Here is a 26,709-nt window from a genome sequence, read left to right on the forward strand (position 1 = left end):
GAGTGACACGAGCATTCACAGGCTTGGGCCAGCCCTACAGCACCTCATGGGTGTGTTTGGCCAGTGGGGCCTGGCTGTGCCTGGCTGTACACTCACCCTGCTCTCCTCTAGGACCTCATCAAGGTGCATCACAGCTTTCTTCGAGCCATCGATGTGTCCATGATGGCTGGTGGCAGTACCCTGGCCAAGGTCTTTCTAGAATTCAAGGAAAGGTGAGTGACAGCTGGCTGGACCGGAGCCTCAGCTGTCTTCCATCTTTGGGAGATCTTGTATACCTCTCTACACCATCCCCAGGCAGGCTGACAGGCAGGGCGGTTCCCCAACGTGTAGCCTTACATTCTGGGGACTGAAGCAGGGGGCCACTCATATCTGGATCCTTGTTCCTCCTTGTAACCAGGGTTGTTACCCACCAATTCTCCATCACAGCTTGGAGGGCTGGGAACGTCCACCCTTCCAAGCCTCACTTAGATAGTAGAGACTTGGGTGCTCCTTGCAACCCTCTTTGCATCTCTAGCTTATTGGGATCATGGTGGCTAATGTTTGTAGCCACTAAGCCTAAAACCCAAGTAAGCATTGCGCTTGGGTTACTTGACATGCTCCACTCCATCCCTGACACTCTGGGGATTGTTTGGGAACAGGGCCTCTTCTTTGGTGGGATCAGAAGTTGGTGTCCGGAAGTGCGGAGGCCACACCTCTTTGCCCGTGACCCCCTTTTAGCCACGCATGCTCACATGCTCTGTAGCTCTCCAGCAGGGAGTGGATGGAGGTTGGCCTGATACAGAGCAGAGGTGGAGGCCTTTGTGCTTTCCACCACAAGAGAGACCCACATTTCCCCAAAGCTTTGAAGTGCCTCCTCTGTGAAGATGCTCATTTGTTGGGTGTCCTGTCATGTCTTCCCCTCCTTGTGGCCCCCAGTCTCAACAGAGAGCAGTGGTCAGATGGAAGTATACCAAGGTGGGCCTGTGGTTCAGGACAGACGCGTATTGTCTGAGATGCATGAAGTTAAGTGTGTTTCTGTGGCCTTTTTTCCAAGTTATGAGTGATTTTTTTTCTTATTTCTAATTATGTGTATGTGTGTGGATAAGTGCACAAGAGTGCAGGTGCCCATGGTGGCCAGAAGAGGGCATCAGATCCCTCTGGAGCTGGAGTTTTAATTGTAAGCCACTCAACATGAGTGCCAGGAACCTAACATAGGTCCTATGCAAGAGCTGGAATTATTCTTAACCTCTGAGTTATTTCTCTGGGCCCAATATTTTTCTTGCTCTGTTAGACCAGGCTGACCTTGAACTCACAAATATCTGCATGCCTCTGCCTCCCAGTGCTGAGATTAAAGGCATGTGCCACTACTGCCCAGTCCAGTAGTTTTCTTTCTTTCTTTTTTTTTAAAAGATTTATTTATATTATTATGTATACAGTACTCTTCCTACATGCACACCTATAGAAGAGGGCATCAGATCTCATTATAGATGGTTGTGAGCCACCATGTGGTTGCTGGGAATTGAACTCAGGACCTCTGGAAGAGCAGCCAGTGCTCTTAACCTCTGAGCCATCTCTCCAGGCCCTCCAGTAGTTTTAATAGTACTAAATGTTGGTGGTTAAGATGAAGACCCATTAACACTTATTTCCATAGACAACTTCCTCCAGCGCTCTCAGAGTGAACCATTTGTTCAGTTTTCAGGAACAGTAAAAGTATGCCTCTAGAGTCTGTGCTTAGAAGTACTCTGTGCATGGACAGAAGGGTCAGGGCAGAGTCTGCAGGAAACCCCCTGCTTGCTGCATCAAAGGCTTCAGGGCACGGTGATTCCTGAACCCAACGTAGGCAAGGAGGCAGGTGGGTCATGCTACACAGCAGTTTTGGACTCCGTGTGCTCAGCAAAGACTCAACATCCACCCCCAGGCCCATTTTAAGACTGCAACTCCTTTTTATCTTCCTTATGCTAGGATTGTAGCCATGCATCTCTCAGGATAGGTAGGGCCAAAGGCATTTTGGGGGTCCCGTGGATGAACAAGGAGCCCTGACCAGGGTCATGCTTGTCAAGCTAGCAATGTTGTGATGCCAGGATGTTGGAGATGTAGCTGAAGAGTTCTACATCTGCATCTGCATGCAGCTGGGAGAGACACTGAGCCTGGCTTGGGCTTTTGAAACCCCAAGGCCACTCCTAGTGACACACTTCCTTCAACAAGGCAACATTTCCTAATCCTTCTCAAGTAATGCCACTCCATAATGACTAAGCACTAGAATGTATGAGCTTCTGAGGGGCTGTTCTTATCCAAACCACCACAGTGGTGGGACAAAGGCATGGGGCTAGGAACAGCTAAGAGCTCACATCTAAATCTTCAAACTGGAGGCAGAGAGAACACCAGGGAACAAAGCCCACCCCCAGGGGCGCTTTCTCCAACAAAGGCCACACCGCCTAATCTTTCCCAAACAGTTCCACCGCCTGGGGGACCAAGTAGTCAAACGTATGGAGGGGAGGTGTTCACATTCTAACTACCACACCAGGGACTAGAGACTTGCCTAGAGACAGCCTGGTCATCCCAGGAGCTAGCATCTCAGGAAGCACCTGTATCTGTTGCCTAAGGATTAAGAGTCCCAATGGACAGGGGCTGTTGCAAGGCTGTTAGAGCCCAACTGGGGCCAAGGATAGGCCCCGCCTCCCGATAAGGCTCTTGTATGGGTCCGCCAGGCTGACACACAGCACCCGCTATCTTGGCAGCTCACTGGGGCTTCTCAGTAACCTTGGGTGAAGAATGGACCCTTAACTCTGCCGTCCAGAGACTAGCAGCCTAGTAGGGAGGGGTGGCTGCTTTCATGCTTGCCCGGGATAACACTCTCACTTGGCACCGCCTACCCTTACAGGGGCTCATGTGTGAGTCAGGGCAGTCTCAGGAGGGAGTCGTGGGCTAGCTGCTCCCTTGTCACCCCTGGAGACAGCACATGGAACCAGGTGATGACAAAGAAGGGACTAGTGTATGGTACCAAAAGGGCAATCCGAATGGCACGGAGAGATGGTGACACGTGGGCTATGGGGAGGAGGGGTGGAGGGGAGCAGAAGAGCTGGCTAGGGCAGCTGGGACCCTGTTGCTTCTGGCTGGGCACAGGTCTTGTGTATCTGGTTGTGGCCGTTGACACCCCTGAAGAAGTACCAGGGGCTACCCCATTTTTCATGGCCTTAGGATGAACATGAGCCATGAATGGCCCCCATGCTAGGCCTGGAGGCAAGCAGAGAGCCCCAGTAGGCAGGGCCTTCTCTCTGCTCCAGCTGCTCCTTTCCAGAACAGAGGTAGAAACATAGATCATGACTCGAAGTAGGCCTGTAGGAGTTGGCCTCCTTGACTAGGGGACATGGGTAACCCTCCTTTGCTAATGTTTTGGGAGCCCTCCTTATAATCTGCTCATCTAAAGGATGAGGAGAAATTAGAAGGGAGTAGGGGGAGCAGAGCCATCTTGGGCAGTAGGCGCTCCAGCCTGCCTGAGAAAGAGTCAGGGTATTGCGGCTGCATGAATCTTAGACATGCATGGGCACATGTGTGTTCACGTTGCCTGTGCACCATACAGGCTGAAAGCAGGTATAAAGGTCTCACGTGATTGTTGCCCGTGTGTGTGTGTGTGTGTGTGTGTGTGTGTGTGTGTGTGTGTGTGTACACACACACGCATGTGTAGCTCCGTGTACATGTTGCTGTCCCCTCCTCAGACTCCTGATCTACGGAGAGTACTGCAGCCACATGGAACATGCTCAGACTACCCTGAACCAGCTCCTCGCCAGCCGGGAGGACTTCAGGCAGAAAGTGGAGGTAACAGGGCATCCCAGTACTCTGGCCTGGCACAGCTGGCTGTCCAAGGCTCAAGACACACACCAGCTTCCCTCCACACCCATCTTTGTTTTTGTGGCAATTCCCCCCTTTTGTTGGGGGCAATTCCAGAATACATGTCCCAAACTAGAACACAGCCTAAGCCTTAGGGGCTGTGGAGGCCAGGACGAGTCCATCTCAGTCAGTGACACTGACCTTAGCCTCTGCTGACCCCAGGTCCTTGACAGGATTTAGGTGACTTACTTGATACACTGAGCCTCCTTCCCTGGCTTCAGTTTATCTGCCTCTGTCTGCTAGTTTCTCCCTTGAGCCCTTCCTGGCTCTTCCTTGCCTCCAGGTCCAGGAGCGACCACATCCTGCGTGGTCAGGAAAGCTCTGTCTTCAGAGATCCAGCCTGAGTGCTGGTGGTATGTGATGCTTGTTCCTCCTGTCCGTGCACCCCGTGGGACCCTACATAACCTCACAGCCTCTTGTCTTCTTGGGGAGCAGATATCAAATCCACAGGCCATGCTCTGTAAGGCCTGGCCCCAGCAGGGACTGTTGGACAGTGGGGTGCCGCTTGTCCCAGGATGTAAGGGGTGATATGTCCCGCCCACATGCTATGCCACCCACATGCATACTCTAGAAGGCCAAGAGTCCAGGCTGAGGTCTCTTTCTCTGTGTGGCTGGCAGTGGGGTACCCCTGGGAGAGTACCCCTTATCTGCTCACTGCTCTCTCACACCAGGAATGCACGCTTAAGGTCCAGGATGGCAAGTTCAAGCTGCAAGATCTGCTGGTGGTGCCCGTGCAGCGGGTGCTGAAGTACCACCTGCTGCTCAAGGTGAGGGTGTCAACCTGCTCACCATTCCCATATCACACGGGCTCTGCCGTGACAGGGTGACGGGCGCATCAGAGAGTCCATGAAAGTCTGTCATGGCAACTGGAAGGAAAATTATGAATAAGAAAAGAAACGTTAGGATAGTGGGAAGAGACGGAAAAGCACCCTGAGACCAGGGGCAGGAGAGCTACTGTGCAGATTGATTGAGTCTCTGAGCTTTCTGGCAGAGACGCCCACTATGTAAAGGATCCCATTTCTGTTGGAGTTGAGCCGATGGGCCTGCAGCTGGGCTGGTGGGAGGCTTTGTCCTGAGGGTCTTGCTGTGTGTGTGCTGGGTAGGGTTAGGGACAGGACTGGATCCCTGAGGGCTGACCCTGAGTGTTCTCTCTCTCTCTCTCTCTCTCTCTCTCTCTCTCTCTCTCTCTCTCTCTCTCTCTCTCTCTCTCCATCCCTGCCTCCCTCTCTCTCTTTGTCTCTTTCTCTCTCTGTCTCTGTCTGTCTGTCTGTCTCTGTCTGTCTCTCTATCCACCCCTGCCTGCCTCCCACCCCCCATCTGTCTCTGTCTGTCTCTCTCTATCCATCCTGCCTAACCCCCCCACCCCACCCCCGTCTCTCCCTCCCCCATAGGAACTCCTGAGCCATTCTGCAGACCGGCCAGAGCGACAGCAGCTCAAAGAAGCACTGGAGGCCATGCAGGTGGGTAACGTGAGGCAGTGCCCACATCGGTGTGTCCGGGTTCCCGGGTCTAAACTGAGCTCTTTGGCAGAGTGCAACATCTGCTCAGGGTAACCCAGACAGGGCACTAGGGGTGCCGTGAGGCTCACACGATGGTGGCGAAAACTGCAGGCTAAGTGTTTTCTCCATGTCTCCAAAGTCCCCAGCTTCGCTTAGCAGCAGTTGCCCCTGTCCCCCTATGTCCTGTGTTTGCAGGTGTCCACTGGAGCCATCAGTGGTTTTCAGGGGATAGCTCCTTCTTGGAGTGCCTCTTTTCTGCCTGGGCTTCTGCTGTTGAAGGTCTGTTCTGTGCCCTGTCCCTCAGTCACTTGCTTAAGGGTTATTTGTCACACGCCGGCTTCCAGGACCCTTGTTCAGCCATTACCTGCCTTGTTTGATACCCTGTGACCGTCAGGAGCTCAGCACACATCCCTGTCTTCCTGAAGAGCCTTTGTGGCTGCCCCTGCTCTCTGAAACAGGCTGGCGTTATTGAAGCTTTGTAAAACGGGAAAGCCTGGTCACCCTCAGGTTCCTAGGAATGTTCTAGTCTTTCTCAGTGTGCTCAGGCATGTCCTCCACCTGCTGAACATGCTCAGCATGTTCATCCACCTGCTGGCATCCCATTCATCCTGATACTGTTCAAGAAGGTCCCCCTCCAGACTCTTTAGCCAAGGGACTGTCAGGCTGCCCCACAGCCATACATTTCCTCTCACGGACTCCTATGTCTTACACAAGGTACAGTGCCACAAACGGGCGCGATCCCTTTGGCATTTCAGTGCCGTAGAAGCAGTTAGTTGCAGCCTTGACCTGCCCCCGAGGAGTCCTCTGGTCCCTGGACCTCTTCTTTTCCCAAGACACTTCATTTGAAGAGGGAGGAGCTGCAGTCTGTCCCCCACACGGCTGCCAGGCTCAATGGGGAGGACACAGTATCTCAAGGCTGCCTGAGGTGCTCAGGGAGCAGGCCTCGTGCAGCTGGAAAAGTTTGCACCAGTTTTGGGTGTTCTGTGTCAGCATGGGTGCCTGGCTTAGTACTGAGGTCACTACCTCAGAGGGACAACATCTTACCCACTGCAGATACAACTGGATGTTAGCCACCCACTCCTGAGGCACCTGATTCATAGGCACAGGGGCCACCCTGAGCCCCAGCCTGGCCACACTCTTCCAGCATTCAGTTGCCAGGCAGCAGGTAGCTTCTGACATTTCACTGAGAGCTCGTGACTCCTTCTGTGTCTTCTGCATCACTGGGAGGCGCCTCTTACAGCTTCAAAGTTCGGAAGGTGTTCTGGTTTGTTTTCCGTCACTGTGAAAACGCAATCAGAAGCAGCTTACGGGAGAAGGAGATTTAATTTAGGTTACATTTCCAGGTCCCAGTCCATCGTGAAGGGAAGTCAGGGCAGGAACCTCACTTTCTGGCTTCTCTTCTCTAGCTCGCCTACCTAGGAATGGTGCCACCTACAGTGGGTTGTGCTCTCACCTCAGTCATCGGTCACAGTCACGACCGCACAAGACAGTGTGGTGCAGCGAGCTCCTCAGTTGAAGTGCCCTCTGTAAAACACCAGCGAGTACAGAAGGGAATCTAAAAGCCTTTAATGTCCCCAGTGTAAAGCAGGAAATCATTCATCCAGCCAAGGTCTGAACTGCCACTGACTGCCCCAGAGCTGGGTTTACCCACAGGGCTGCAATGCTCTCCTCTGGGGCTCTAATACTCTGTCTCCACGGGAATCCCCATCCCAGACATGCACTTCTGTGGCCCCTGCCAGGTGTGCGCAGGGCCATATAAGCTCAGATCTATTTCTGTTGTTGATTTGGAACAAACCCCAGGTACTACAAAACTGCATACAATGTGGCATCTGGTAGGGAGCTGTCAGGTACAAGGCTTGGAGGGCTGGCCCTTGAAGTGACCCCAGAAGCTAGAGAGGCCATGAGGGAGGTAGGAACTGGTTCTAGGATGTGGATCAGGCTCTTGTGTTTTGGGGATTTCCTCTCTGCTCTACTTTCTGGGCAGGGTTGCTGTTGCTCTGTCCCAGCCGCCACTGGGCACCGCTTCCAGGCCATTTCAAACTTTTCTGAAGCAAAGTGAGCACTGCCCCCTGGTGGAGGATTACGGTAGCATGTAGGGACCTCCTTCCAGCCACCTGCAGGCACTCTGCAGGGAAGGAGGGGCTGGGGCTTCATGGAGCAGAGAGGTCTATCTGTGGCCCACTGTGGCTTAACCGTGCTGGGCTGTGACTCCATTCTGACATAAAAGGTCTGCTGAGGAGCCTGGATTTGGGGTGGAGGGGTGTCCCAAATTTGTATTCTCAGCCTTAGCTTCCTCCCTTGTCACTTGTGTGTGTCCTGGAACTCTCAAGGCAAGATGGAAAAGGGTTCTAGAATGACCAGCTGGGCCGGTGCCAATTATCAACAGGTTCCTAATGATGACACAGAGACTTTTTGTTAATTATTAATTCTTGGCCATATCTTCGACTTGTTCCCAATTAGCTCTTATCTTAAATTTATTAATCTACATTCTGCCATATGGTTTATTACCGCTCAATCTCTTAGTATTGGCACCTGTTTCTTCCGTCGTGTCTGGCTGGCGGCTCCTCCTATGCCTGATTCTTCCCCCAGAGTTTCCATTTCTTCTGGAAGTCCTGCCCCCCTTTCCTGCCTTTGCCACTGGCTATTAAGTTCTTTATTAAATCAACCAGAAGGTGTTGGAGGGAGTGTTCACAAAATATGATACAGCTAAAAAATAATAATTCTAAAGTCTGGCCTGTACCCAGCTCTCTGCGGGAACGGAAGTCAGCATTTGAGTAACACAAAGACAATCTTTACACAGTGCATAAAAAGACCAACCCAACAGAAAGGGGCTGGAGGTCTCGTGCTGTCTGTCCATCCCCCCCCCCCCCAGCTCTTGTGTGACTTGGTGCACTGATCCTGTCTTGATTTCCAGGATTTGGCCATGTACATCAACGAAGTGAAACGAGACAAAGAGACCTTGAAGAAGATCAGTGAGTTCCAGTGCTCCATAGAGAACCTGGTAAGCAGGCGGCCCCCTCCACGTGCGCTTACCTACCATAGTGGCTGCCTTGTGGGGCCTGCCGTGGAGCAGGAGGAAGTGGCACAAGGTATACTACCCGGCCTGTAGAGGTGGGAGACAGACAGACAGACAGACAGACAGACACACACACACACACACACACACACACACACACACACACACACACACGCACTCCTTATGCCCTGACGTCATCCCTGAGGAGGGCTGAGCAGATGGAGAAAGTCCCATTGACAACCCAGTTCCCGTTCCCAGCCTGGACCCCTTTGTGTCTTTGCCACCGAGTGCGTCGGCCAGAAGCAGGAGGCTGTGCCCACTCTGTGGCCCTCCTTTTTCCCTGTTAGTTTTTCTGCCCTCAGGATGGGCAAGGTTTGGTTCAGGAGCGGGGCAGACCCTCAAATCTCCTCTCATCTGGGAGTCAGTCTGGGTGCTCCATCGGGCAGGACTGACACCCTTCTAGTCCACTCCTTGAGAGGGACTAGTGCCTGCTTAGCCCCAGGCTGTTTCTGGATCCCTCTGTGTTGGCGTCTTCTGTATTAGGAGACATTAAGCACACCCTTGCCCCCACCCATCAGATGCTAATAGCACCCAAGTGTGACTGCATCTCTGATGCCCAGAGTCACCTTGACACAGAACCATTGGTTTTGTCATTTTCCCTTCCTGGTGATTTTTGTGTTTTTTGTTTGCTTGTTTGTTTTTGGTGTGTTTTTGTTTTGTTTTGTTTTGTTTTTTCCCTGAGGCAGCCTCTGTGTAGCCTTGACTGTCCTGGACTCACTTTATAGACCAGGCTGCCCTAGAATGCACAGCAATCTGCTTGCCTCTGCCTCCCAACTGCTGGGATTAAAGGCATGCGCCATCACACCTGGCCCTTTCTAGTGACTTTCACTCTCGAGAGCTTGGGGAGCCGAAAGCCTCATATCTAGGCTGGCTACCCATTTTCATCGGCAGAGGAACCCTCTGCAGTCCTGGCTCACCAGGAGACATCCAGGCCATGTCATCTGATTCCACCTCATTGCCTTGCACATCTCTAAGCATGGGTGTGACCTGAAGCAGGAGCATTTGTGGGGTCCAGGCACCCTGTCAATCACCCCTGCTTTCTAATCACCGCACAGTGGAAAGCCACTTTTGTACACAGCGGGGGTTTTCCCTTTGGTGTTGCCAGTCAACGTTTGCTCTTTAAATGACAAGGAAAGGGCCGTGGGTGTGGTTTAATTGGCAGAGTGCTTGCCTTGCACACACAGGGCCAAGAGTAAACTGGACTTGGGACTCAGGACCACTAACTGTAACCCGGCAGGGGGAGGGCAGAGGCAGAGGCTCAGCCTTGTCTTTGGCTACACAGTGGCTTCCGGGCCAGTCTGGGATACAGCAGGCCCTGTCTCAAAAAGAACAGTGATGCATGGATCTTGGCGTTCCTGGCAAGACTGCCACCTGGCATGCAGCCTTGGTGGTGTCTCCAGGTGAAGGCGCCTGGAGTTGTATGTCCTATGTGATGGGGACAAAGAGGCACAGCAGAGTCCCCCAGCAGATGCGAGCCCCACTCCGTGATGTGCCAAGGCCAGCCTGTGCCACACTGAAGTCAGACCTAGGAGTCTGGCCACCCGCAGGCATGGCCATTGCCCTTGAACTTACCCCCTGCCTTTTCCTGAGTAGACTGGTCTCTTGAAAGCTGCACAGAGGATGGTGGAGAGGCCAATCTCTCTCTGTCAAACAAAACAGAGAGGCACAGTCCAAACAGAACTGGAAATGGAAACTTCATAGCCCAGTGGTAGCAGGGTTGGGGCACAGGGGTTGCTTCCTGTGGAGGATTAACCCCTGGCTGGACCCCAGCCCGTGGCTGCCACTCAGTTCAGCAGTGCCATTTGCTTTCTTTCTTTACTCTCTTAGGGCTGGACTTGTGGCTTTTCCTACAGCTCTGAGTTCCATACAACAGCTGTCTGTGAGCATGACCAGGCCATCAATTGCCCTTTGTTCCCAGGGCTCAAGGGAGTCCCCCTTGTGGCCCTCTGAGCGGGGAAGAGGCTTGGCTCAGGTTCTTCATGGCCTTGGGCCCCCTCACCCACCACCCAGACACTGTAGGCGCATTTTCCTAGTTCACACCTGGCTCTTGCCATCCTTCCCTGGCCATGCCCACGTACCTCCCTGGCCAGCAGAGCAAAGGTTGCCTGCCCTCAGGCTAATGCTCATCTCCTTTCCCAGCAAGTGAAGCTGGAGGAATTTGGGAGGCCGAAGATTGATGGGGAACTGAAAGTCCGCTCCATAGTCAACCACACCAAGCAGGACAGGTGAGCGGGGTGAGGGGTGGCACCCAAGGCCGGGTGGTCGGAGACAGACCTTCCTGCGGGGAGAGCGAAGCACGGTAGGTAGGCTTTGTACAGCTCTGTTTTTTAGCCACCTCTTTTCTTCTCTACACGAGCCTCTATGTGCCTGTCATATGTACCAGTCAGCAGCAGCCACGCAGAGGCCCTGCCCTGCCTCTGGTGGGCCCTGAGCTGGGCTGGGAGACAGTCAGAGGTGGGAAGTGGAGCTGCCTAGAGGCCCCGTGAGCTCCTTGTCAAGTGGGTGTAGAGAGGGCAGGTGATGGGGAAGTCGGGCAAGTCGGGCATCTGTGGGGGCTGGGGTCAGAACAGAGAGAATTGGCATAGCCTTTGAATACTGCTCCAAGGGAGGTCAAGATGGAGGGCTGAGGACCTCCTTCATGGAGGTGGTCCTGAGGAGGGCTTCATGGGAACAATGGAGTCCTGACCAAGAGTCCTGTGCCCTGTGGGCCTGGCAGAAGGGAGAGGCCTCACCTTGGAGCGTGGAGCGCATGTGCAGGCTTTGGCCTGGCTCTCTTGCTCTGGTCTGACACGCTGACGTGTCTCAGGGACAGCTAGCTGTCTGGAGTCAGTCAGGGACGCAGGCTCTTCACACAGAGCATGGCCGTACTGACGCGCGGCGCACTGTCTGGTCAGGTATCTGTTCCTGTTTGACAAGGTGGTCATTGTGTGTAAGAGGAAGGGCTACAGTTATGAGCTGAAGGAGGTCATTGAGCTGCTCTTCCACAAGATGAGTGATGACCCTATGCACAACAAGGACGTCAAGAAGGTGGGTGCAGGCCTGGGGAGGGGCGGGGAGAGAGGGGCAAGCGGGTAGGGGGCCTGGGAAGGGCGGGGAGAGAAGGGCAAGCTGGTGGGGGGCCTGGAGAGGGGTGGGGAGAGAGGGGCGAGCGGGTGGGGGCCTGGAGAGGGGTGGGGAGAGAGGGGCGGGGAGAGAAGGGTGAGCGGGTGGGGGCCTGGAGAGGGGTGGGGAGAGAGGGGCGGGGAGAGAAGGGTGAGCGGGTGGGGGCCTGGAGAGGGGTGGGGAGAGAGGGGCGAGCGGGTGGGGGCCTGGGAGGGGCGGGGGGAGAGGAGCAAGTGGGTGCAGGCCTGGGGAGGGCGGGGGGAGAGGGGCGAGCAGAGATCGAGCCCGCTGACCTTGCAGGACTCTGTCCTCCCTTTGCCATGGTGACTGTGGCAGATTGTTCCCGTGGTGGGTGGTAGGCACCATTAGGACCCCAGATCCCCGCACGCTGAGCGGGAGACCTTACTTAGGGCAGGGAACCAGGAATAGGTTAGTTTTCAACCTTGGCTTTTAGTCTTAGTGGACCTGACTTAGCTCCCCATGGTCTCGTGCTCCATTCCTGCTCTGTCCTGTTTGCCGGGCCTGGCTTGTGGGTTGTCAGGCTCTGAAATCCCGTGGACTAGGACTTCGGGAGAAGGGACTGTGGGTACAAGGGGGTGTGGCTGTGGGGATGGGATGCACAGCAGCCTATCTTGGGCCAGTCTTGCTTCTCTGAGGCTTCTGAGCACTGTCTGTGAGCAGCCCTGTGCTGCGTTGGGGACAAGAGCCCAGCCGCTAAAGGCTCTGACCTTCTGCAAGTCCCTGTACAGGATGCAGCCAACCATGCACAGGCTCTTTCTAACTCTGGAGTCTGAAGCAAGAGGCACTGGCTGAGGCTACTTTCCAAGGCCCAGGGCTTCTTGTCAGTCAAGCCTTGCCAAGAAGAGCTTAGAATGCTTGTACTCTTACCATCCTGGGCTATCCTGGGCTACCCCTTACTGACGTGTCTCCCTTTCCTCTGCTCTTCATGCTTCCTAGTCTCATGGGAAGATGGTAAGCCCCTGGTGCACCCCTCCCCCGCCCCAAATGCGCCCTTCCTCTGCCCCTGGTGCTGCCCAATGCTGACCTTTCCAAACAAACTTCTGGTCCGGGGTTCCCTGGGCCTGAGTAGACCCAGGCTCACACCCCTCTGCCCCTTCCCCTCCTTCCTCTGTGTCTTAATCAAGAAAGTGACATATATTTGTGGTAAAAGACTTGATTTGCAGAAGGTGTGACCTGGAAGCCAGCCTGCTCTGCCTCCTGAGCAGAGGTCACTGAACAGTCGCAGGCCAGACTTTATGATCTCTGCCCGGCTCTGTCCCTTCTCCCCCTCCTCTCTCCTTTCCTCCATCCCTCCGCTTCTGACAGATGAGGCTGCACTTTAGCTGGAGCCCTTTGGAAGCCCTTTTCTCAAGCCTGGAGAACTGGCCAGCCCAGTGGGTGGGACTGGCCACTAGGTTGCTCTGTTTGGTCAGACCCTCAACCATCTGACCTCGGCCTTTGTCCTTTCTTTTTCCTGTTGTTTTTAACTGAGGATCTACCTTCCTGGGGAGGAAGCACACACGAGTGGGTGGGGCTATGGAAGGACCTTAGGCTGGTTCCTGGGTACCACTCCTGGGGAGTCCCTGGGACAGCGGGGAAGGGGTAAAAGAAGGCTAAGATATCCTGATAAGGGTGGGCCCTGAGCATGGGGACACACACACACACACACACACACACACACACACACGGCAGCCCCCTACATATGTATATACAAGTACACACAGCAGGGTCCCTGTGTACATATACACACATGCATGGGCACAGTAGGACACATGCATACATGTATACACAGCAGGATAAACACACATACATGCAGACCTTCACATACATGCATATGAGTCCAACAGGATCTCTGTGCACATGGGTCTGTGTGTAGAACATGACCTACAGGTCAGAACACATGCCCACATGATGCACACACTTGTGAAAGGAGCTATGGACACCCAAACATAGGCTTGGGTGCACATACATGGACATATCTCTGTCCAGGAACAGAAACAAGTACCCCTGCACATGTGTGCACTTAGTCACTGTATAGGCGTACACGTTTACACAGGCACATGTTCCTAAGCACCTTCACACGTGAGAGCACCCTGTCCTGCTCAGGGAAGAGCACAGTGCACCCTCATTCTCACATGTGGGAAGATGCATGCACATACAGGCATGCAACCAGGCAAGAGCGTGTGTGTGTGTGTGTGTGTGTGTGTGTGTGTGTGTGTGTGTGTACACAAGAACATGTTATACATAGGCACATACACACTCACACAAAGTGCCAGTGAAAGAACTTGTGTACACCTGGCGGTATCCAAAGCCGTGCCAGCTTCCGTCATGCCTCTGTCCCCACAGTGGTCCTATGGCTTCTACCTGATTCACCTCCAAGGAAAGCAAGGTTTTCAGTTCTTCTGCAAGACGGAGGACATGAAGCGGAAGTGGATGGAGCAGTTCGAGATGGCCATGTGCGTTTCGGGCAGGAGGCTCACCCCGACCCTCTCTGGCAGGGTGGTGGGAGGTGATTCTGATGCTGAATGTGGGACAAGCCTCTTCCCCACGGGGCACCAGCTGTCTTCTCCCAGATGTCCCAGGTGGCATCAGGTGTCTTGCTAGATGGGTCACATACAACCATTGAGGCTGGACCTCATGCTTGACAGCTAGGTGGTGACTGGTCAGGGGTGACGCTTGGTAATGGGGGTCCACCTGGGATTTGTCTTTGCAAGTCTCAGAACAGTGTCCCATGTGGGTGAGAAAGGGCAGAGGGCAGCGGTGTAGTGTGTGCCCTTAGCCCTCCAGGCAGCCAGGCTTGGGGATTTCTGGGGAGCACACCACCCCCTGAGGCTTCCCACACAATTTCTTAAGTGTGCAGAGCTGTGGTAGGCTGCAGGGTATAGGTACGATGAATAACTAAGAATTAGTTACTAGACAGTTACATGGTGCAGCCATGAAATCGCCAGTCACTATGCTTGCCCAGGGGCCGGTGGTGAGCAGAGTACAACTCACTGGGATGCAAGTACAGTGTGTTTGTGCCAGTTGGCTTGTTACCAGCTGGCCACTAAGTGACTACTAACAGGTGGATACAATGGCAGAGGATGACCCATGTCCTCACTTAGAGAGATCTCATCATGTGACTCACACCCGAGTAAGAACCTGTGAGCCGCTCAGTTCTGGGATTTTCCATGTAGTAGTTTTAGTCCACATTGGACTGTGGATAAAACTCTGGACAAAGAGAGACAACTGCATACGCATACTAAGTTTGACACTTCTGGGCCATTTTGAATAACTTTCTGCCTCACCTAGTGGGCACTCTTAGGCCCGCATAGTGCAGGCCTGAACCCCACTCCCTGGCCCTTAATCTTACTCCATGCTGTTTGTGGGGAGAGCCACAACTGTTATGCAGTTGTCCCGGTGTTTGTGGGCTTAGGGAGTATCTGCCCATGAGTGCCTGTTCTCCCCTTCTGCCAGGTCAAACATCAAGCCAGACAAGGCCAATGCCAACCATCACAGCTTCCAGATGTACACGTTTGACAAGACCACCAACTGCAAAGCCTGCAAGATGTTCCTCAGGTGGGTCTCTTCTCCCTGCCCAACTCTGGGCTCCAGGACACTCTGCTCAGCTGCGCTGTGACACCATGGCACCTGACCTCCTACCTTAGTCCCATGTGATGTCTCGAAGAACCAGTGGACAAGCACTGGGGTCAGCAGCCATTGCTGTTGGAGTGTTGCGGTCCAGCAGAGGGTTGGCCCCTGCTGGGGACCATGGAGTGAGGGGACAGGCTAGAGTGGCCAGGGGGACAGCAGGTGCTTTAGGGACATGGGTAATGACTGGCTGAGTGCAGGGAGCTGCACCCCCACCTCACCTCCACCCTCTCCCACCCTCTCCAGGGGTACCTTCTACCAGGGTTACCTGTGTACCAGATGTGGCGTCGGGGCACACAAGGAGTGCCTGGAGGTGATGCCCCCCTGCAAGATCAGTGAGTACCCACCAGCATGAGGATATGGGCCCCACCACCGCTGTCTCTGATCATGGGGACCTCTTGCTCATATCTGCCTTTCGCCCTGTGACAGTTCTGTGCCTTAGGAGGGGGTTGGAGGAGAGGAACTGAGGCCGAGACGGGAAGAGACCTGATTGGGAGGGATTGTCAAAAGCGGTAGCTGTGGCTCTTGGGACTTACCTCCACACACCCTTCTTTTCCTTCCTCTGCCCCATTCTGGAAATAAGTTCATGGTTCCCTTGATGCACACCCAGCCCCTGGGCACAGGGCATTCTCAGCAGGAATGTGGGGGCCCTACCATAAATCCTTGTCATAGCAGGCTCCCACTCCTGGTTCTCCCAGGGGTGTCCTGTCCATCACAGCTTGGCTAGAGAGTGCACATGGGCACGCTCATGCTTGTTAGTTCTCATGATCCTTTGTCAGATGAGACAGCCTCAGGCTTAAGCAGGGGGAAGACTGAGCCTTGTTGGCACCAGGGGCAGGAACTAGACCAAGAGGACAGAAGTGTTTGATTTGGGGGTGCATTTGGAGCTTTAGAAAGGGTGTCCCATCTCACAGTGGCCTATGACAGTTCTGAGAGGTTGTCAGGACCTCCCTAAGCAGTGAGCCCAGACGGGGAACAGGCAAACACAGGCTTTTTTGTTGTTGTTTTTTCTCTGTGATGCTGAGGCAAAATCTGCCTTGGGTCTTGGCTATGCTAGAAGAGTTCTCTGCCACCCCATTCCCTCCAAAACTTCCTCCTCTGATGGGCAGGTGTGGGATGTTGACAGCATGCCCCAGGGATAGCTCGGCATAGGTAGTGGCGTCTGCTGAGTGCCAGACTCTGTTTTCTGTGCTTCGAGTGGGAGCCCCTCAGCACTCGCTGGGGAGCTGCTGCCGTACAACCACCCAGAGGAGGACAACTTGCTCTGAGTCCCAGGACTAAAGAGCGGCTGGATTTTTCTTCTACTGGGACAGCCCTGCATCTGCCCTCCGTGCAGTGCCCAACAGTCCTTTTGTGCCTGACAAAGTCCTGGTATCACTGGTCCAGCAACCCCAGAAGTTAAGTCTTGACAATGACATTTGACTTTGTCAATGTCGCCCTCTTGTGGTCCTGAGTCCCTCATGCAAGGCTGCTGCCATAGTTAACTTTCCACTGTGTGTGTGTGTGATTCTAAAAGGTAGCAAACTTAGTTATAAAAAAGAGAGAGAGAGAGAGAGAGAGAGAGAGAGAGAGAGAGAGAGAGAGAGAGAGAGAGAGAGAGAGAATAAAAACTAAGGCATGAAGTAAAAAATATGACAGGATTGGATGTGGTGGCACATAACTTTGATCTCAGCACTCAGGAGGCGGACGCAGACAGAACTCTGAGTTTGAGGCCAGTCAAGGCTGCATCGTGAAACCCTGTCTCAAGCTAAGAAAAAAGAAACTTGGCCAATGAGCTGATTTAGAAATAAAGGCTGGGTGTGTGAGTTGGTGGGGTACCATCAGGAGGTGGGAGCAAGGGGATCAGGATCAGAAACACCCTTGGTTATACAGTAAATGTGAGGCCAGCCTGGGCTACGCGAGAGCCTGTCTCAAAACCAACAAGCAAAGCCACAGAAGTAACTGAAGGCAATGTTTTGGTATTATGTTATTTTTTTTAATCTTTTTTTTAAGAAAATACATTTTCAGAGTTACTTTCTCCCTTTTAATTATTAGATACTTGTTGCCTGTAGAAAAAGTTTAAAATGTAGAGATATGTGGGGAAAAAATTGTGTGTATGGAACTAGTCATAGTTCCTTCAGGCACCAACAGACATGTGGGGCGTCGCATTCCCAGGTGCCCAGGTCCCAGTCTTGTTGGGGCTTTTGTTCTACCTTATTCTAGAGACCAGTGTCCTCTGTGTCATTACAAACCCCAGCTGGCTGTAGACATTATTGTGACCCTACCTCGAGGTTGTAACCCATGGTTCCCTCGGCCCTCTGTTGCCATCCAACCTTCTTTTCCTCTGATTCCCTCCAGGGCTAAGCTTTGGTGTTGGTCATCTTTCCCCTGTGAACTGTAACAGGACCACCACCAAAGCCTAGGTGCCCCTAAGGAGATGCCAGCCCCACCTGAGAGCCTTTCCGTAGAGTGTCCTCCCTGGGCAGGGCGAAGCTGGGCTGCCATCCTGTGGCACATTGCTACCCACTGTCACATGCCAAGGGTCTGTAAAAGATGCAGATGTTCCCAGAGCATCTTCGGCCATGATGGTTGGGGGTTTTGAGGTCCCACCAGCCACACACGCTAGCATGGCCCTTGTTTTGACCGTGCTGAGGTGGGAGGACAGCCTACCAAAGACTGGGGGGTTATGTCTTCCCTCCCACAGGACAGCTGAGTGACCAGTGTCCTTGAGTATGCTGAAGGGCATTAGAGGAAAATAGCACCAGGGACTTTGCATCTCTGTATACCATGGCAGGGATCGCCAACAAGGTGTGGAAATTGCCCCGTGAATCCCAGGTGCCACCAGGTGGCCCTGGCAGTTGCCACCCTTCAGATAGAGTTGTCCCAGGTAAAAATAAAAAGCCCAGGCCATTGCAGGATGATTTCCAGTGTAAATTTCCCATGGCTGTCATGCTGCCAAGGTAACTCTCATAGGTCTGAGGCTGGGCCTGTGAAGGGAGCCCATTGCAGCTCAGCCAGCTACTGCTGGCACGCGAGTCCGCACTGTGGACGCTGCCCTTCTGTCAAGGCTTCCACTTTGACCCCTGATCCGCTTCCTTTACAGGTTCTCCCGCAGACTCGGTGAGTTCTCCCAACTCTCCCTCTTGCATGGGGCTGTGCCAGCATAGAAGTGTGTCCCTCTGCACGCCTCCCCCTGGTGACTCCATAGCCTGGGTGTGTCTTAGCAGCTCACCCACTCTACCTCCCTAGGGCTCTCCAGCTGTAGCTGCACCTCTGTGGCACAATATACCCCTAGGGACAGGTCACTGAAGTCATTGTGGAGTATAAGCGTGTTTCCTTCTAACTGTAGAGTCTAGCCCTGTTATCCAGCCTCGAATGGATGCTCACCAGGCCCCACAAGGGCACAGAGATGCCTCCATAGAGGGCCCTCCCTGGGCAGGGCAAAGCTGGGCTGCCATCCTGTGCACATTGCTACCCACTGTCACATGCCAAGGGTCTGTAAAAGACGCAGATGTTCCCAGAGCATCTTAGGCCATGATAGTTGTGCTTAGTTGTGCTGTCCAGAGGCATATCCAGACTGAGCCTGGGGGATGACCGTGGGGACAATTGGGGTTGTGGAGTGGGGTTGAGTAGCACAGAGTGGGGATATGACGCGTGTTGGAAGAGGGGAAGTTGTGTTGCAGAGACCTACAGGAGGTTAAGACATGATTCTGCCCTCCTGCTTCCTGCCTTGACCTTCCCTAACCATCGTTCTTTGTCCTCACAGGATGCTCCTGGAGCAGGACCAGGTGAGTGTCCCGGACTCAGCCACCCCTGCAGTCTATGTCCGCCCAACAAGCTGGCCCTGGGCATGGTGGCGGCGGCTGCGGGTTGACTTAGGTTCTCACTGGGTGGGTAGGGGCCCACCTTCAGAAAGGCAAGGGCTTTCCACCCACAACTCAGAGAGGTGCTGAGCTGCTGCCCCACAAACCTGCGCGAGCAGGAAGCTCAGGGATCGTTGCCGTTTTTTCTGTCCCTCTGTTATGCCTGATGAAGCCTGAGCATCCAAGGAAATCCTGGCCCCGCCCAGATGTTACCTTCGCTGGCTCGTGGTAACCTGGACCGGGCCTAGCAAGACAGTTTGGTGACATCTTTGAACATCTGGGGTGAGACTGGGGCGCAATGGAACTCTGTCTGAGGGTAGCCTCATATTCTAGGGTGCTCAGCCTAGATCTCCACTGCAGCCTCAGGCCTGCCTCTGACCAGTTCTGTAGCACCTCATCTTTAACATGGGGGTCCCCATCCCCAGTTCCACACTGCAGATCCCAGCTCAGTGGTATCTAGGAGAGACATAAAACTCCATTTAAAAATAATTAGCTGTTACTGGAATGTTCTGGGAACTGTTTGTTTTTGTGTTTGGGTTTCTCTGTATAACAGCTCTGGCTGTCCTGGAACTTACTCTGTAGTCCAAGCTGGCCTTGAACTCACAGAGATTCACCTGCTTCTGCCTCTCAAGTGCTGGGATTAAAGGCGTGTGCCACCACTGCCCAGCCTGGGAACTGCTTAATTGAGTGGATAATTTACTTAGGATATTTATAAAAAAGATGTAGGAGCCATATGGGCAGGATACAGCAGTGATGCAGGCACCTGTGTCTCCATGTTGGGACATGGTTTCCACAGACCAGAAAGGGTCAGTGATGGCGTGAGCTGCCAGCAGCCAGTGAGCCATCCCCTTCTACTTCGTCATCCTCAGGTCCCAAGATGGTTGCTGTGCAGAATTACCATGGTAACCCAGCCCCTCCTGGGAAGCCAGTGTTGACCTTCCAGACAGGTGATGTGATAGAGCTGCTCCGAGGTGACCCCGATTCTCCTTGGTGGGAGGTGAGTCCTGGGTCCTGGTGGGAGGGGGTGTAACCTTGCTCCTTCTCCTGCCCATGCCCCATGGCCAAAGCAGGGAGGCTTGTGGGTGATGCTGTGGAGTGAGAGGAGGGGGGCTGCTTACTGTGCCTCTGCCACCTCCATTCTGCATGTGAATTCTGCTATATCTTCATGGAGGCATTTGCTGCACAGGCAGGGGTGCAGCATCCTTCCGAAGAGACATCCGTTTGCTCTGTCCTCTCTCAGTGGACCCTACAGGCCCTCACCAGGCTCTGTCCCAGCCACGCCATGCCCCATGCCCAGTGCACTCATTCTGGTCAGCAACCCATCACAGTGTTAGGGATTGGCCCCAGGGCACTGTCTGGTGGGAGAGAGACAAACATGGGCCCTGTTATGTCCCTATGGACTAGTTTACAGTCCTGCGCTGGAGTGCATTACGCCTTTAAGACCCTCTCTATTGAACCCCAGCACCCAGGAACCTTGAAACTCTGTGGCCAGCTTAGAGTAGAGTTAGGGTAAAGGTTGGTCACGTGGGCAGTGTATTGTTCCCTCCAGGACATCATCAGAGCTTGAGTCCAAACTACTGAGCCACACATGTAACATGAGACCCAAAGGGTGTCATGGCCCATTCTGTTTCTGTGATGGGACACCCAGACAGGAAACAACTCCGGGGAGTTCCAGGTTACAGTCTGTCCTTGCAGGAGGTCGGACAGGAACTTGAGGCAGCCGTGTCGCGTCCCATCCACACTCATGAGCAGAGAGAAGGGTTGCACATGCTCAGTTCACCTTGTCCACTCACATCCAGACCAGAACCCAAAGCCCACTCAGCCTGGGCCTTCTCACCTCACTTAAGGCAGTTAAGACAACCGCCCCCCTCCCTGTCCCGAGCACACAGCCTGGTGTAGACAGGTGATTCTAGTCTGTGTCAAAGTGACAGTTAGCCATCATCCTCCATGCCCCCTCCGTGGTGTCACCTCTATCTTAGGTGGACTAGCAGAGACACTTGGCTGTTTATTGTGTTTAGCCTTAGTGTTATTTATCTGTAAAGTGGGAATGCCCTCCCCTCTCTGCTCCAAGTGGTGGTCAGGCCAGCTAACGTCACAGCAGAGAGGTGACACTCATGTCAGGACTGGGATTGGTAAGCTGCTGGCACCACCATGCCTCCTCGCTGCTTCTTCCTCTAGGGGCGGCTGGTTCAAACCCGGAAGTCAGGGTATTTTCCCAGCTCATCTGTGAAGCCTTGCCCAGTGGATGGAAGGGTGAGTCTTCTCCCTGGTGTTCTAGATCACGTGGTCTAAGATGCAGAGAGCTAGGGCCAGTCTGTCGGGATGTCCTTGCCCAGTGGCCACAGTGAGCTGCCTCTGGGGCAGAGCCTGGGCGTGGGCAGAGGTGAAGGTTTGGGAGCCGAGGGCGAGCAGCTTGTGGGTGTCTTAGTCACTGTTCTGTTGATCTAAAGAGACACCATGACCGAGGCAACTCTTAAGAAGGAAAGCATTGGGCTGGAGAGATGGCTCAGAGGTTGAGGGCACCGACTGCTCCTCCAGAGGTCCTGAGTTCAATTCCCAGCAACCACATGGTGGCTCACAACCATCTATATAATGTGATCTGATGCCCTCTTCTGGCCTGCAGGTGTACATGCAGGCAGAGCACATTATACATGATAATAAATAAATAATAAATCTTAAAAAAAAAAAGAAAGCATTTAATTGCGGCTTGCTTAACTTCAGAGGGCTCGTCCATTTTCCTCATGGCAGAGCATGGTGGGAGCGTAGTGGCATGCGTGGTGCTTAGAGCAGTAACTGAGAGCTACATCCTCGTCTCTAGGCAGCAGACAGAAACACTAGGCATTAGGTATGAGCTTGTTGAAACTCCAGCCCCACCCCCTAGTGACACACTTCCTCCAAGGCCACACCTCCTAATCCTTCTCAAACAGTTCCACTCCCTGAGGACGAAGCATTCAAACCTATGAGCCTCTGGTGTCCGTTCTTATCTGAACCACCACAATGGGCATCCACCCACTGGAAGCGAGTGTAGAACCACTGCCCTCCGCTGTGGATAACGCTCTCTATGCATCCTCTCAGGCCGTCAGAGCCCAGGGAGGAGGAAGCCTCCCAGACAGACACAAGGCCTAAATAGCTGGACATTATTACCTTGTTTGGAACAAAGAAAGGCTAGGTGGTATCTTCCCTCTGAGTCTGGGCTCTGTTCTTGGCTTTGGTGTCAAAGGCAGTGTGAGGTTGGCCTGGGATAAATTGAGTCCTTTTCCCCCTAGGACAGCTAAAAGTGAAAGTGACACTTCTCCCTGAAAGTGATGGGACCGGAGGCATTCCTGCTCACCCCAGACCCACCCCATTTATCTGCCACTTGAAGAAGTTTTAAATGCTCAGAGCTCCTGTATGTGGTCATCTCGTGCCCACTGTTGGGGACTTCCTGTGGCCTTCAGCTTATCTCTTCTAGGGATTAAGTTTGTTCCTCTTGGAGGTTCCTCATTCATTCATGCCTTCAGTGCAAATCAGTCGTCCCCTCCACCAACCATCCTGAACATGTGCTCAGAGGAAGCCCTGGCAGTACCCCTGGGGATCCCGCAGTTCAGGGGTGCTGGGCTGAGTCCACATGAAGTTCTGGCCCCATAAAGACCGGTTTCTGATGAGCTCCTGGCTACCTCATGCCCCCAGGGGACACTAATGCTCCTGTGCTCTGTTCCCAGCCACCTGTTGGCCGCCCACCATCCAGAGAGCTGGATTATACCGCATACCCTTGGTAAGTGGATTGTGGGCTGCAGGATTAGACATTTGGTGGCCTCTGTGTCATAGGCTATGGCCCTATAAGCCCATGAGCTGGGGGAAACTGAGCCCCATTTGGCTATTTCCCTAAAACAGATCAGTAGGCTCCAGTATTTGTGGTAATGAGCCCTTTTCTGTGCAGGCCTCTAGCCCCAGATGGGCCATTCTCCAATTCAGTCCAGTATCCCCAGGCCTCACAGGTGATGTCCACGCAGCTTCCCATGTCCTTGTCCCCTCCTAGCACCTCATTGTCTGTCCCACTGCATCTCCTCAGGGCCACTGGGCCAGTTGGGTGCAAACCTCCTCTGTCCCGCACTGGCCTGCAGGGAGCAAATGACGGATGACGTAGAGACTGCGCGGTTTTCCTTGATGGAGTCCTTATTTGTTTCTTGTCATTTTACTGTGACAAAGTCCCTGACAAAGCAACATAAGGAAGGAAAAATTTGTTTTGGTTTAAGGTTCTGGGGTGCAGCCCATCGTGAGGGAGCGCGAGCAGCTGTTCGCGTTGTATCCGCAACCAGGAAGCAGAGCGAGGTGAACAAGCGCTGGCTCAGCTTGCCTTTTTCTTTTTCTTCAGTCTGAGAGCCCAGCCCGTGGGATGGTGCCCCACCCACGCGTAGCCTGGGCCTTTCCACCTCAGCTAGCTTGATCTTGTTTCCATAGTGATTCAAGTTGACAGTAAAGATTACCCACCACACAGTCGTTTTAGTTTTTAAATTTTTTTTCTTTGACAGTTTCAGACGTGTATAGTGAATTCTCATCATTGTTGCCTGTCACTCTCCATCTCCCCAGCTGGTCCCCTCATACTTTTATGTCTTATATTGAGTATACTTAGGTTTCTTTGCAGAGGATGGTGGGGAAGGGGTTTATTTTAACTAGAATGTGGACAACCATTAAAGAAAGTGAACCTCCCTCCCCAGCCACCAAGAAAAGTAATTTATTAACCTCTTGATTGTACATCGTTAATGAAGACTAGGCTCATGGTGTCACGCTGGGAATGTGGGGGTTGCTTTGCTAAGACAGCTAACCTCATCTCATTATCCACCTTTTTTTTTTTTTTTAAATCATGGGAAAGGCATGATTTTGCTCAGTTCTTTTTTGTTTTGTTTTGTTCTGTTTTGTTTTTCGAGACATGGTTTCTCTGTGTAGCCTTGGCTGTCCTGGACTCACTTTGTAGACCAGGCTGGCCTGGAACTCACAGCGATCTGCCTGCCTCTGCCTCCTGAGTGCTGGGATTAAAGGTGCGTGCCACCACGCCCGGCTTTGCTCAGTTCTCATTCAGCATGGATGCCGGCCATCTCCAGAGTGTCTCTCCCAAAATGCCCCCACCATTACTTCTTTTCACGTAGTAAGAAGAATGAAGGAAAATAGGATCTGGTAGAAGTTTGTGGTTCAAACAGTCCCCCTACCTGGCTGTGGCACTCTTATCTCTACTCTGTGACGTCTTTATCAGATATCCCTGTGTGTTTAACTTGAGGTTCTGGCCCCCACATTGTGCCTTACTTGTCAGGACAAGTCAACCTCCCACCCCCACCCCCACCAGTCACCTGCCTACTCACCTCAAAGATTAAAGTTCAGACAAAGATCAAAGCCTGAGGCAGGTGACAGGTACACGCCAAGGCCACCGCTCCTTCAGCATTGTGTCTCAGTTCTGGTTTCCTCATCCCAGGTTTGCTGGCAACATGGAAAGGCAGCAGACAGACAATCTGCTCAAGTCTCATGCCAGCGGGACCTACCTCATCAGAGAGCGTCCGGCAGAGGCTGAGCGTTTCGCCATCAGCATCAAGTGAGCCACAGCCCTGGGGCCCATGATGCTTTTGAGCCTGTGACTGATGGGGTGGGATGGGTCTTCTCGCCTTGTGCTCACGGCGTCCTGTGTCCATGGTGCCCAGGCTGGAAAATTTCAGATGAGGAGGAGGTAGACTGCTAGCCATCAGATCTCCTCATGAGTGCTGGGTACAACCTGCAGACTACACAAGGGCAGGGCTCCGTGGCATGTCACCCCAGCTAAAGGCTGAGTGGAGCACTTTCGGAGACGGGTGGGCTGGTGTGACACTGGGAGGTGCCATCAGACATATACTGGCAGCCCATCCTGTGAGTCTTAGGTAGGATGTACCCACTGTGTTGTGCTTTGGCATCTTGGGACCCTTGGCGACCTTCCCCAGTGGCCATGGCAGCCTTGTAGCTTGGGCTACAGGCTTTTGGTCTGGGCATCTTTCCTCAGATTAAAAAAACAAACAAAACCTGGCACTTGTTTTCCTCAGCACAGGATGCCATGGGCACAAGACCTGTTTTATTTGCTGGGATTCTGTGGGGGTTATGAGAGTCCTGAGCAAGGTGGCCTGTGTCCAGGGAAGGGCATCTTTGGTATTCTTGGGTGAGGCAAGCCCTGTGACCTAGCCACTTGGTGGCCATTGTGAGACAGCCTGGAAGCCCTTGCTGTGGTGACAGAAGCTGGCTCAGAAAGGATGCCAGTGTGGGCAGGACTGCCTCATGGCCCCTCAGGCAGGTAGGCACAGGACCTTTCTCCTGTTCCTGGGTGTCTGCTCCCCTACTTCTGTACTGAGGTGGGGGTGTCCCAAGCATCCTGGGCTACACATTCTAGCTTAGACAGGCACAGGCAGCCAGTATGTGGATCTGACACCTGAGGAAGATAGCAGATGGGTACCCCCTAAGCATCTAAGGCCAGGGTCCTACTCTACACGGGAGCTGTCAGGGAGCCCCCCAAGGGTGAGAGGGTGGAGACAAAGACCTGTGGAACTAGAAGGGGCTGGAACTGGGCGAGAAGCCCCGGGCCTTCCACTCCAGGTAGGACACACCTCAGTCAGGTGCCATCACTTTACCAAAAGATCCTGTAATGCTCAGGGCCTAAAGAAAAGCATAGTCTGCAGCCAGCCTCACACAATGGCTTGTCAGACATCGCACCCACCTCATAGGAGTATCCACGGTGCCTTGTGTATGCTTTAGGGCTCCTGCTGGTCACAGCATATTTTCATTTTTTTAATCCACGAGAATACTGCCGGGCAGGAGACTGGGAGTGGGGCTTCATTATTCATTAGTTAGATTTTGCTTTTGCCGATTCAGGGCATTGAGCCAACTTTGCATCCCTAGGATGTTTCCCCTCCAAGGTGTCCGGTTTTCGGACAGATAGGCTTAGGGGAGCTGGGTTCCCTTGCTTCACTGACTGGGTTCCTACACCCATAGTCAGGACACTGGCTCAAGTTTTCTGTCTGTGTGATGTCTTTAACCTTGGTGTAGCCTTACACGGGCTGGGATATCATTTGGTGGGAGCCTCCCAAGGCTCTCTAGGTGGGGTGCACTTGAACTAAAGATGATGATGCTTGAGGGCAGGCCCAGCTGGTTCTGAGACCTGGTGGACTTGTGCTCTGTGCTTTCGGAGCAGCCTAGAGGGTACTAAGGACAAGGTCAGGGCAGAGGTGGCTGTGTGCAGGGAGGAAGGGATCTTCCAGTGCCCAGAGCCCCAGACTGGAAAGGGCAGAGCCCTGGAGATGGCAGGGCGGGGGGTGGGGGTGGGGGAAGAGGAGAGGAATTGAGTTGGTGGTGAGGACTCTGGGGTTTGGACTTCAAGCAGGCAGGGAGACCTATGGGATAGGTCCCAGGAGATCTGCTCGAAAGGAGTGGCCTGGAATGCTGCAGAGGTGTGGGTCAGGTCAGAGGTCCTTGCTGAAGCCGACCTACAGTGAACCCAGGACTGCGCATCCCTGCACCGTAACAGCTGGGCCGTGTGTCTGTCCAGGTTCAATGACGAGGTGAAACATATCAAGGTGGTGGAGAAAGACAACTGGATCCATATCACGGAAGCCAAGAAGTTTGAGAGCCTCCTGGTATGTGCGTCTGTCACGCTTGTTGCACCAGACCCTGGCCACAGTGGCTCCCTACTTTACAGCCACTCTGC

The 26,709-nt window shown here is 53.4% G+C and overlaps 1 protein-coding gene across 2 annotated transcripts in view; it reads left to right on the forward strand.

Moving 5' to 3' along the window:
• The window catches only part of VAV2 (vav guanine nucleotide exchange factor 2), a 176,701-nt gene that overhangs the window by 142,041 nt on the left and 7,951 nt on the right, over nucleotides 1-26,709 (forward strand). For both annotated transcript variants that reach the window (XM_084799117.1, XM_084799118.1), the window contains exons 8-24: nucleotides 112-212; nucleotides 3,696-3,795; nucleotides 4,539-4,634; nucleotides 5,259-5,327; nucleotides 8,281-8,367; nucleotides 10,582-10,667; nucleotides 11,337-11,469; nucleotides 13,891-14,000; nucleotides 15,001-15,102; nucleotides 15,421-15,509; nucleotides 18,257-18,273; nucleotides 18,920-18,941; nucleotides 19,886-20,013; nucleotides 21,195-21,269; nucleotides 22,718-22,770; nucleotides 24,463-24,579; nucleotides 26,551-26,638. In XM_084799117.1, coding sequence (XP_084655243.1) covers nucleotides 112-212; nucleotides 3,696-3,795; nucleotides 4,539-4,634; nucleotides 5,259-5,327; nucleotides 8,281-8,367; nucleotides 10,582-10,667; nucleotides 11,337-11,469; nucleotides 13,891-14,000; nucleotides 15,001-15,102; nucleotides 15,421-15,509; nucleotides 18,257-18,273; nucleotides 18,920-18,941; nucleotides 19,886-20,013; nucleotides 21,195-21,269; nucleotides 22,718-22,770; nucleotides 24,463-24,579; nucleotides 26,551-26,638 — 1,473 coding nt within the window. The remainder of the gene's footprint in view (nucleotides 1-111; nucleotides 213-3,695; nucleotides 3,796-4,538; nucleotides 4,635-5,258; nucleotides 5,328-8,280; nucleotides 8,368-10,581; nucleotides 10,668-11,336; nucleotides 11,470-13,890; nucleotides 14,001-15,000; nucleotides 15,103-15,420; nucleotides 15,510-18,256; nucleotides 18,274-18,919; nucleotides 18,942-19,885; nucleotides 20,014-21,194; nucleotides 21,270-22,717; nucleotides 22,771-24,462; nucleotides 24,580-26,550; nucleotides 26,639-26,709) is intronic.

The sequence above is a fragment of the Acomys minous genome (genome assembly GCF_964271855.1).
Source record: "Acomys minous genome assembly, chromosome: 10".
Taxonomy (NCBI): domain Eukaryota; kingdom Metazoa; phylum Chordata; class Mammalia; order Rodentia; family Muridae; genus Acomys; species Acomys minous.